Source organism: Clinocottus analis, unplaced genomic scaffold (assembly GCF_023055335.1).
Source record: "Clinocottus analis isolate CAN_PGR_092001 unplaced genomic scaffold, fCliAna1.0.p SCAF_20, whole genome shotgun sequence".
NCBI lineage: Eukaryota > Metazoa > Chordata > Actinopteri > Perciformes > Cottidae > Clinocottus > Clinocottus analis.
Genome location: NW_027175932.1, coordinates 3,260,351 through 3,271,837, shown reverse-complemented (window position 1 = coordinate 3,271,837; position 11,487 = coordinate 3,260,351). Strand labels below are relative to the sequence as shown.

General features: G+C 41.5%; 2 protein-coding genes across 3 annotated transcripts; one reads left to right on the top strand and one right to left on the bottom strand.

The window, feature by feature from the left end:
* The first annotated feature begins 419 nt into the window (after positions 1-419).
* orc5 (origin recognition complex, subunit 5) lies at positions 420-7,779 on the top strand. Of its 2 annotated transcripts, XM_068586388.1 has the most exons (15): positions 420-835; positions 1,551-1,643; positions 1,758-1,943; positions 2,222-2,296; positions 2,953-3,064; positions 3,384-3,514; positions 3,638-3,686; positions 4,019-4,109; positions 4,253-4,308; positions 4,528-4,640; positions 4,735-4,782; positions 4,864-4,974; positions 6,065-6,177; positions 6,306-6,383; positions 7,418-7,779. In XM_068586388.1, exons 1-14 carry the CDS (start codon positions 722-724, stop codon positions 6,349-6,351), a joined length of 1,338 nt encoding a protein of 445 aa, XP_068442489.1. In that variant the 5' UTR covers positions 420-721; the 3' UTR covers positions 6,352-6,383; positions 7,418-7,779. The 2 variants fall into 2 exon arrangements, with proteins under 2 accessions (XP_068442489.1, XP_068442488.1); XM_068586387.1 differs by lacking the exon at positions 7,418-7,779 and having other exon boundaries at positions 421-835; positions 6,306-6,592.
* guca1aa (guanylate cyclase activator 1Aa) lies at positions 7,725-9,918 on the bottom strand. Its single transcript, XM_068586389.1, has 4 exons — positions 9,721-9,918; positions 8,540-8,689; positions 8,339-8,432; positions 7,725-7,929 (listed from the first exon to the last, which is right to left on the bottom strand). Exons 1-4 carry the CDS (start codon positions 9,916-9,918, stop codon positions 7,802-7,804), a joined length of 570 nt encoding a protein of 189 aa, XP_068442490.1. The 3' UTR covers positions 7,725-7,801.
* Between the last annotated feature and the right edge of the window lie 1,569 nt (positions 9,919-11,487).

The window sequence follows — 11,487 nt, the reverse complement described above, 5'->3', positions numbered from 1 at the left end:
ACATTTCTTAATCCCAGGCTGACGCATTATTCCAGTAACGCGCGAAATCTTAAACAGAGACACGGGTGAAATACAAAACAACAGTGTACTGAAGCAAATAGTCCTTCATGTAATGCTCCTATAATGCCGCAACTGCACCACATTTACACCCCGATTGAGTGGATATTGACACATGCACAAATACAATATATTGTATTAAGAAGAAGAAGAAGAAGAAGAAGAAGAAGAAGAAGAAGCTCTCACGAAATTATAAGACAATATAATACTTTAACACGTCGAATAAGTATAATGTAGGGCTATATAATTGGACATACATATAATTAATATGTTTTAAGTATATAAAAGGATCCTCTGTCCTTTCATTTCACAACTGAGCGTTTTAGAGCCACAAACTCCATTACCCGTGATCCTTTGCGTGACTTGTGATTGGCTGGCAAACGATGCCGCGTCATGTGACGTAATCTGAAGGCGCGCGGGAAACTTCCGTGAAAGTGTCCTCGACTGTTTACACGCGTTTTCAACTTTTTAACTTAGCTTTTCGCCGCGTTTTAGGATAAAATAACGTTTAATTATCAGAAGTGTCTACTTTCAGAGCACCTTGTCGCGTTTACAGCGAATAGCTTCCGACAGTGTTCCTCGTTTTTTGCGTTTTTATACTGAATACCGTCGTGTGTGACGGTTTGTCACTGACCTGTGGGTGGCTGGCTGGACTGAGATCAGCATGTCAGCGCTGTTACAACATCCAGGACACGAGCCGGAGAGCCTCCAGCGGGTCTCGGATCAGCTGCCCTGCAGAGAGGTCCAGGCGGGCACGCTGCTGTCGCTCATGGGCCAGGTAATGTTATGTGACGTCAGGCAGGTGCTAGCGAGCTTACACAAATATATATGAAGTATTTAGGTTTCCAGAAAGTACAAGCACAGCATACTTGATGGTACTTTCTTGTGCAGCACTCTTTGGATTTGAAAAGCTGTTTTGTTGGCTACATTTGGGGACTAGCAGTTGTCAGTTTAATGGTGGTATTAATAATATTTATTGACCCCTGGTATGTCCATGTGTTTGGCCTTAAGATTTTACTGTACAGTTTTGGAAAAGAAGTGACTTCAAAGTCAGCTTACATGTAATAATGATATTCATAATGTCACAATTTCCAATATTCAAACTGCTTTAAAAACAGATCCTTAAACTTGTAAAGTGAAATCACAACGCAGTCTTGTTCAGACTGATACCTGCTATGACCATGTGTATGGCCTTGAGATTTTACTGTACAGTTTTGGAGAAAAGTGACGTCAAAGTCAGCTTCAATGACGTGATGATATTCATAACTTCACAATTTCCAATATTTAAAGGGCTATAAAAACAGATCCTTACATTTGTAAAGTGAAATTACAAGGCAGTCTGACTGAAAGTACATGAGGTAGTCATCTGTCCATTTATTATAATAGGTTATTTGTTGACAAATACATATTGAGATACATTTTTGATGTTCTTTGTATATGAATGAACTGTGATGTTGTATTGAGTACAAATGTGCTGAATCTCGTTCTTTCAGCCAAACCAGTTCAGCTACCCCTCAATCTTCATCTATGGTCATCGGTCTTCCGGGAAGAGTCATGTGATGCATGTTTTGCTGAAGGAACTTGAGGTGAGAGAGACATTAAAAACATAATTGGCTGAATTGATTAATTTAATTTCAAAATAGTTGCAGATGAATTAGTTTTTCTCACTGATTGTCTCTTCCTCATCTTGCTCTCTGCAGCTGCCTCACGCCACAGTCAGCTGTGTCGAATGTGTTTCCGTGGCGTTGCTCTTTGAACAAGTCCTGCTGTCCTTCTTCGGCGCCGCCGCCGCCTCGCTGCTCCCCCGCAGTCCCTCCTTGTCTGACTTTGTACGCATCTACAGACAGCAGTGCTCCCAGGCTCCTGGCGAGCAGACGCGATACATCGTGAGTGTCGTGCACTCGCTTGCGGCACTAAATTCTGTCATCCATGGCATGTCAAATAATGTATTCTTTGTCACTTAAACGTTTGCATGATAATATCATAGTGATAACGTGCAGATAGACGCGTTAGCCTCGGGAGAATTAGTGAGGTGTATTCTAGTCTTTTGTCTTCATTGTGATGATGTGAAAGAGAACGCACGTGTAAATTAAAGTGCCGCGAGTTGATTGAATATGGATGTTGTGATGTAAGCTGAAATGCACGTTGCATGTATGTTTTTCAGGTGATGGAAAAAGCCGAGCTTCTGAGAGACGCCGATGCCAACCTCCTCCCCGCTCTCCTGCGTCTTCAGGAGTTGGTGAGAAAACTTATCTATCAAGTCAGCCACACAGTGTGGAACCGGAGGAGCTTCTTTTATAATGAACGACCTTGAGCTGAGTGTCTGGTGCTCCTTCATAAAGCTGTTGGGGCTGGAAGAATGGCGGCCAGTCACAGCATTTTAATTAAAGACACCAAAGTTTTTATTCCTGTTAGTCCTCTGGTGGGTTGTGAGTGTTGAGAGGAAATGTCACATCGCTTCAGTGCTGCCATGCAGGAATCTGAAGCAATGATAAGGATGCAGCGTTGTTGTGTCACCAATGTGTAATTTCATCATTATTATCAATGTCATTATTATTTTTATGACCTCTGTGAAAATAGATTAACATAACAGATTATTTCTTCTTTATATTATTTAAGGTACTTTTTTTGTGACATGAGGAATTGCACTAAAAGCAAGTCGATATGACTGTAACTGATTTTTATTATGATATTTCTTAAGAAACTGTATGGTGTGTGTGTGTGTAGGTGAGCGTTGTATATAAATGAATAAAACCCTTAAATTGAATTGGTGGCAATGTCTGTAGCCATGGAGACCTGCTCTCACTGAATCCACTTGTAGTACAAAACCACTGTCATATGTCGGTGTACTTATGTAAATGTACTTATGTTGATCTACTTGTGTGTCCTCTTCAGGTTGAGGACAACGTCACCGTCATCCTGCTCAGTGAAATCGTCTGGGACAAGTTCAGACCAAACACCGGCTGTTTCGAGCCCCTTCTGCTCCATTTCCCAGACTACAGTAAAGGTAGAAACACACACATGACATCATCAGCCAGTGTGCATGCATACACTCCCACCACACTGCATAATGATGACACACACGCTTGGCGGATGCAGCGTGAGATGTGAGATTTGTACCTGCGAGTTTGTTCTAACACTCGAGGAGGAATATTGCATTATAAAAACACCACTGTGTATATTCAGCACTTTAGCGGGGGGTGAATGATCGTACTTGACATGTGAGGAGATGTATTTCTTTTTATAATATCCCTGCTTTTGTGCGGGTAAAGTGACAGACTTTTGTGTGCGTGTGTGTGTCTGTCTGTCCCCTCATGTCTCTCAAGGTGAGCTGCACCAGATTTTGTCCCACGACAAACATCCTTCATATTCCGCTGAGTTTTACTCGTCCTACATCAACATCCTGCTGGGAGTCTTCTACTCCGTCTGTCGGGACCTCAGAGAGCTGCGCCACCTGGTCAGACACACACACACACACACACACACACTTTCATACTCATAAGTCAGACAAGATGTTTAATTGTGTTGATTTTCTCTCAGTCTCGCGTCATTGATTTCTTAATTTTCTCTTTTCAACTAGGCGGCCCTCAACTTTTCAAAGTTCTGCGAACCGTTAGCGGAAGGCAAAGGTAAAGAGGCGTATTCATTCATCTGACAGCCGATCAATATTTAACAATACCTTATTTCACCCTTTTATTTGTGTTAATTTCAAGGGATCTTTCAATCACGTCGATGCCCTTCAAGGCCGCAGTAATAGATTGGCCAATTAAGGGCGAGGGAGTTGAGGGGAGGGTGGGGGGGGTTATAGAACAAGCTATAAACATGGAGACGTTATCACCAAAGAAAGTTGCTGTGGTGAATGTGTCGGCTACAGTCGTCTCTTTACACATCCAACCTGCACTAGTCACCTGCTATAAATATGTCTTTGACAACAATGCTGCGCTTGCTTTTGTGTCTTCAGTGAAAGAGAGCGACACACACAAGCTGTGGAGGAACATGGAGCCTCATTTGAAGAAAGCCATGCAGACGGTTTACCTGCGAGAAGTATCCAGGTGTGTTCTCATCGCTGGTGATGTCACGACTCGGCTCAGTAATTCTGCCCGTTTTGTTCTGGCGAACCAACCTGAGTCGACGTGGATGTTGTTGACGCCGCGGTTTCTCTTTCATAGTCGCGTCTTCTCTTTTCTCTCTGCAGCCTTCAGTGGGAGAAGATGCAGCAAATGGAGGAGAAGGAGAGTGGAGCCTTCAGAGGTACACACACACACACACACACTGTTGCACTTAATGTTGTCGCACGATTGCAGAGCAGATGTGACACCCTCGAATTCACAGGCAAAATGTGATTATTATTACATCAATGCGTCACACTAAAACCTCTCGGGTTGCACTGAGCATCTGTTATTCAGTGTGAAAGTGCATTTAGGTTCCCAGATAGAGTCCAGCCGTCTCATTGCATTCATTTCCCCTCAGGTTTATCTGCTCACACGCACGTTGAACTTCCTTATTACTCCAAGTTCCTGCTGATTGCCGCCTACTTGGCGTCCTACAACCCGGCCCGCACCGACAAGCGCTTCTTTGTAAAGGTACGGGAGTTTTATCTGTTACACCACTCTCTTGGCAAATTGGTATTTGGTAATAGTTTTTAAGTGTTCACGTCTCTCTGTTTCCTCCCAACAGCACCACGGTAAAATCAGAAAGACGAACTTCTTGAAGAAAAATGAGAAGGTGATCATCTTATCGCAACACTGATCGGATTTAAGTATCAGATTCAGCCCGTTGATATAATGTCAACATCTTGTTTCCTAGACGAGTAACCATCTCCTGGGGCCAAAGCCGTTTCCTCTGGACCGGCTGCTCGCCATCTTCTACAGCGTGGTGGACAGCAGAGTCGCCCCCACCGCCAGCATCTTCTCCCAGGTCCGCTGGCCAATCGGCTGCTTGATGATAATATTTTCTATTGTTTCTCTAAACATTCAGCTAACAGTGCACAGGTACAATTAACTCACACAGAAGAAAAGACTTGGAAGAGGCTCCTCGGATTCCTTAAAAGGAACTTTTCTTTTTACATGTTATAAACTAATAAAGGGATGGAAATGCCCAATAATCTCAACATTTCGATGGATTGGCTATGACATTAAACTCAATTGAAAAGATGAATCCTACTGACCTTGGTGACCCTTGTTGACTTGATTAATGCTTTTTTTTTTAGTGAAACTATTGGATAGATTGCCATTAAATTTGGTAAAGACATCCAAGATGAACTCTAGTAACTTTGTGATCCTCTTAACGTTTCATCAAAATCTCACTTTGTTCAGTTGCGTTTTAACTTTCTCAAACGACTTCTTAGAAAAGCCGGGATCCAAGACCACAAACATTTGTGTGTTTATGACTGTTTAATTCCCTCACGGTGAGGATGAGACTCGTAAAAAAAATCGATGTCTGTCCGCAGAACACTAAAAGTACCCATCCAGAACTCTAATACTTGAATTAACCTCCCTAACTGTCTGTATTGCTTCTCGTTAAACTGAGCTCTGCAGCGGTTTCATTTTGCCCTTCATTAGTGTAATCTTTCTCCGTGATTGTGACTCCCGAAGTTAGCTGTAGGAAGTCTCATGGGTCTATAAAGTGGCTGTTGGAGAATATAGAAAATTATTTAATTTCATGCTCCCCCCTCTTCATGTTCCAGATAAGCAAATTAACACTATAATAATCAGAGGATTTTAAATGAGTTTTTTCACCCTTACATCTAGGTGCAAATAACACATTATGTCATGTTCGATCAAGCCTAATGACCGTCTCAGATGACCCCGTATGGTCGTGAGCGTCGGGATCCGTGGCCAAATGCCGATCTATTTATGGAGCGAGAGCACGAAAGGGGTTTTAGGAAATTAGGCTCGACCCCCGTATCTCGGATCATTTAGTGCCTTGCATCAAAGTGAGGAGAAGCTGTGATGGGAGAAGTGGAGCAGAGAGTCACTCCATGTTTCCCCCTCCATTCTCCACCCAGATCTCCTCTCTGGTGACCTTACAGCTGTTGACTCAGGTCAGCCATGACGACCAGCTCGACGCCCCGAAGTACAAATGTGCCGTTTCCATGAACTTCATCTGTGGCATCTCCAGGTGTGTGTGTGTGTTTGTGTGTGTGCGTTAATACTCAAGGCTGAAAGCAGAATTACTGAAGTAAATGAACCCTTTTCATGTTTTGTTTTCTTTAAAAAAAAAAGTGTTTTGTGTGATTTATCTTCCAGGACGGTGAATTTTGAGATTGTCAATTACCTTTATGACTTCCTGTGAGGCCGCTGAGGAGAAAAGAGGGACGACACACGGTGAGCAGCGAGACAAAAGAGGGATTTATACATGAGCCAAACGAACAGCTCAGATTATTGTTGGGATTTTTGTGGAGCAATGTTAATCCAATTAAGTTGCTGCCCCCTTGTGGTGGCTGAAATAACTTATTTTGTTCATCTCTTATAACTGTCCATGATGTATATTTGCTTTTGTATCAAATAAATGCCATATTGGCAATTTCGCTTTATATTTAAAAGCCTCCTTTTACATTTGTTGTGTATTTAAAGAAAACATTCAGAGTTCTGTTTCCTCTTCTAACACAATATAAACGAGTTTATAATATAGGTCATCCTGCTGAAAATAGTGAGAGCAAAAGAGATGAATATGATACAGGTTTAGCATTTTTTTATCTGACACAGAGCGACTTTGCACCGTGCAGTTGAGTCATCGACCTCGCTCAAAGGGAGAAGTTTGTTTCTGTGATGTTTTCATTTGTTTACTTTGCTGGGTGAGGTTAAAGACTGACGTCACAGGATACTGACACTGTAATGGAGACAATGAACAAGCTTTTATGAGGATTTATTGTGTCCAATATACTCGTTCATAGCCATTCAATTCAAACTAGACTTTTTAAAAGGACAAAAATGATCATTAATTAACAAAAAAAAACAAAGATGAGAGGAAATACTACAAATGTTGAACGAATATTCTGCCTATAATCCTAATCTAGTTACCACTAAGATTTAACATGTTGACTCTAACTAGAAGTTTATTGTTGGTAAATACTGCATTTAAACACTTCAAAATGTCCTTGAAGTTCTGTTCAACTACTTAAAGAGTAATATATATAAATAATTTATTCAATATTCATATACTGCTTATAAACGCAACATTTAATTTAAGGCCCGTGAAGACATTCAGTCAATGAAACACAAAACCACAAGTTTTCTCTTTCAACTTTATTTTTCAAACTTAAAAAAAAGTTAAAAACATATAATTTTTGGGTGAAAAGGTAATCGTTTGAGAATCTGCACGCGACTAAAACACGTTTACCTGCTCCTGTATTTTACAGCCTCTTGAATTTGCATAAAGACGTGAAGCACACTGCTGAGGCCAGAACAGGTAAAGATAGTTAGAAGTATATTTAGAAGTGCATATAATTGCCACTCTCCTTTATCTCCCTCCTTTTCCTCGGGGGAATTGGCGGCGGACTGATGAGGGATCGTCCCTCGCTCCAATGTGGCCTGGGAAGAGCTCAGCGTCGATAAACAAGAGCAGTTTGCAAAGGTTGCATTTAAAGTGCAATGTGTGTCACTGTTTTAGAAGATAAGACATGGGACCACTCCGTGTCTGCAGCCCACTGCAGTTCTAGTATTCCATCTTAATAGAAATCTCAGTCTATATCAGAGGCCGAGCGCCGAGGCCTTTTAGGGTGTCGCCGCGGACGGGGAGGACCCTAAACGCTGTGCCTCCGGTTGTGGATCATCGTCACGATGTGCGTGAGGTCCAGACTCTTTATCATCACCTCCATGAAGTCTTCATCGCTGCGTGCGCCGGCTACGAACTCTTCCAAGGAAAGTTCGCCTAAAGGAGGGGGACGAGTGCATTTAAAGACATATATATATATATATACATGTAAATAATATATATACACATACATGTAACTATATATCTAAATAAATAAATAAGGGGGAAGATTTAATTTAAATACACATATGTAAATATATTTGTATATATAAAGTAATAAATAAGGAAGGAGATTGCATTTAAAGAAATATGTAAATATATATATATTTACATATATATGTAAACAATGATATATGTGTGTGTACAATATGTAAATAATATATAGAACTATGTATATCCACACGTGCAAGAGTTGCTTGTTGTGTTAACGGCAACCTATACAGCACATCCCATGTGCGTGTGTTTCCTGCGCTGGAGCTGATACAAATCTAAACGATGTGATTGATTAGCTCCTGAACTCTCTCACCGTCTCCGTTGATATCAATCCTGTCAAACACGCGGTTCGTGAAATCCTCAGCAGATGTTTCCTGACTTTCATTCCCATTGATTGCGCGGATGGCCTGCGAGGAACACGAGTAAAACAATAAATAAATCAATCCGCCCGTGTCGAGGCTGCGGGAGCCGCGGTGCAAGGCCGCGTGTGGCGCGTGCACGCGCATTACTGCACCTTGATGATGTTGAGGAGCTCGTGGCGGTCGATGCAGCCGTTGCCGTCCACGTCGTAAAGTTTGAAGTACCAGCGCAGCTTGTGCTCCATCTTTCCGCGCATCACCAGGCTGAGGGCCGCCACGTACTCAATGAAATCAATGTAGCCGTCCTGCAGGCATAAATAAGCTATCATGCATGACATGCTTGTTATTAAAAACCATTTGATGAATCAGGCCCTCAGTTAACAGACAACCTCCTAAAAAAAACGCTATCTGTGCGTAATGGATGCTGGAGGATTATCTCCAGGGGCCGTCTGAGGAACAATCTTGGCATCAAAGCAGTCGTCTCGCAGATAATCTCTCAGTTTAAATCATGCAGAGAGATTGCCGCTGCCCTTTGTGAGCCGAAGGGAGGGACTAAATATAACTTCTTAGACGGACACATCTTGCATTGACCCTGTCGCCGTGTTCAGAGACTTCATTAATCTCATCTGAAGCGCTCGTTGCTGGAAGGTCACGTGATGAACATGATTCTGACGTTTTAAAAGTAAAAAACGAACAGATCTTGAGTGTTTTTAATCTGTTTTAGAGCTCAAATTATTGGATGATTAATAGAAGGTCAATTAATTTGCGGCATTATAATTATAAAGTACATATTTGTGTCTTAGGTTTCTAGTAAAACATGTTTACATGCTTTATTGTTACATGTAATGTCAGTATGAATGTAACTGTCTGAAACGCTCAAGTTTAGATAAAAGACAAATCTGAATAGCTTGTTAAATCACATGTTTTCTGATCTATGTTCTTTCTGTTGTCTTGCTATCACCATTAGGGTTAGTTAGGGACTTCAGATACCCAAATATATGTGCACAATATTTAGTTTATCATCACATGTGACCTTTTAAGCCAAAAAGGCCTTACATTCACTTTAGTCAAGGGCTCAATTAGTAAGGTTTTGATGCTTTTTTTTCTTTTATATCATATGATTTTGCTGTGATTTAGACATTTAAGTTCTTCATTGTCTTGGTTAAAAAATGTATTTACATTCATACGGTGCTGATTGAGTTTGTCATGATCAACTTTCTCTCTTTTAATGCAAAAAAAGGCTCATAGAGAAACCCTACAAGAACCATCGCACCTTGCTTTTTAAAAAGTTCATCTCTCCGCTCCTGAATAAAAATAGTAAATGTCAGCATCTCACCTTGTTCATGTCGAACGTGCGGAACATCTGCTCTATGTAGGCGTTGGCCTCCGGGTCCAGCCCCCGCAGCCCGAAGAACTGCTTGAACTCGTGCAGGGTGAGCTGCCCCGAGGGGCACTCGGTCATGAACTTCTTGTACCACAGGTGCATCTCCACCGCCTGCAGGTCGTCCACGGTGCTTCCTGTCGAGTTGCCCATCGTGTTCTCCCCCCCGGCACCCGAGTGAACGAGCTGGATGTTTTTGTTATTTGGCTGCACAGACCGCTCACCCCGATTGGTCTACTGTGAAGCGGAGGTTATCCCTCTTCACAGTCACACAACGGAGGGACTTAGGGTGAGCGTGGCAGCCGGCGGGGGCCTTTTGTAGGTGGTTTTTTTTTTGGGAGGGGGGATGAGGCGGTGCACTCCCCTCTGGGTCCACCTTGGGTTTAATCACCGTCTGTAATCCAGGTGAACATGCAGATCAGCAGCATAATCGCCTCATTTCAAAGGGCAGGTTGACTATATCATCGCCGCCCACGTCGGAGAACTGCTGACTAACGCAACGCAGCTCTCATCCCTCACGTGGGGACCGCAGGACATCCATCACAGTCCTGCATGTGAGCCGGTGACTCATGGAGTGGTGCAGCTGCAGAGCTAAAAGCACCACCCTCAGCAGATTTATCATTAATACATAATAATAACCATAGTTGCTGCTCTAGTTTTGTTTCATTCTGTGAAAAAAAAAAGATTCAAAAGAACTATTTTGGAGAGACTTTTTATTTGGACACCACAGCTTAAGAGATGAGCCATGGCTGATTGGTACAGTAACTTAACAAACATGACAGTTAGAGCTCGTAAAATGTGTATAAAAACATGCAGAAAGCTTTTCAATCAAAGTTTCAATACCAGAAACAAGGACAATAATAGCATAAACATGTCTAAATGCTGTTTGTATGAAATTATTAGTGGTGTTTAGCAGCTATAAGTGCATTTAATTTGTCATGAGTCATACAAAAACAACAAATATATACATATATGTTAGTGCTTAAACTGAAGCCTAAGTATGCTAAAAGTTAAACTACATGTCTTAATACAAAAGTAAAAATAAAAAAATGTAATTCGTAAATGCAGAAGTGGGACTTTTTAAATCAACATTTCACTTTTTATTTCTTATACCAACAGTACAGGAAAGGTTCAACTCGCATCCGTTGCCTCTTGAATACATTCACAGGAGCGTTTGGGGTTTCATTCTGGCCCAAAAAAATTGCTAAATGTAATATGTAACCACATGAAAACCACGGGAAGCAACATCTCCACAGGGGCAGCCAGATTGATTATTCCCATCGCCAATTCCACGAGCTTGTTTGCCAAAAAACAACAGATGTTACAGCAAAGTGAAGGCTTCAGGCAGGCACAGATGTAAAAAAAAATGATGATGTAGCTTTAAATTTAAATAAAACATCCCTCTGCTGTAGTGCAATAACGTAATATGGAAAAGACAACATATGTATGCGTTACATATTTGACTGTAGTTTGCATTACCCTGTAATAAATTTGCATTAACAGTCATGTCAGATATTATTATCAGAGATAGGAGTGATAAATGGCAGCAACAGGGTTCTTTCCCCCATTGTGTCTCACAAACAACCTTCCAATGTAGTTTTCAACATTTTGAAAGCGCTTTTCCGGACAATAACGAAACATGGAATACTTAACCACATGTCCACAAACTATTTAACAAATATCTATGCTTAAAGAGCTTTTAAAAAAAGTAAAAAGCTATGA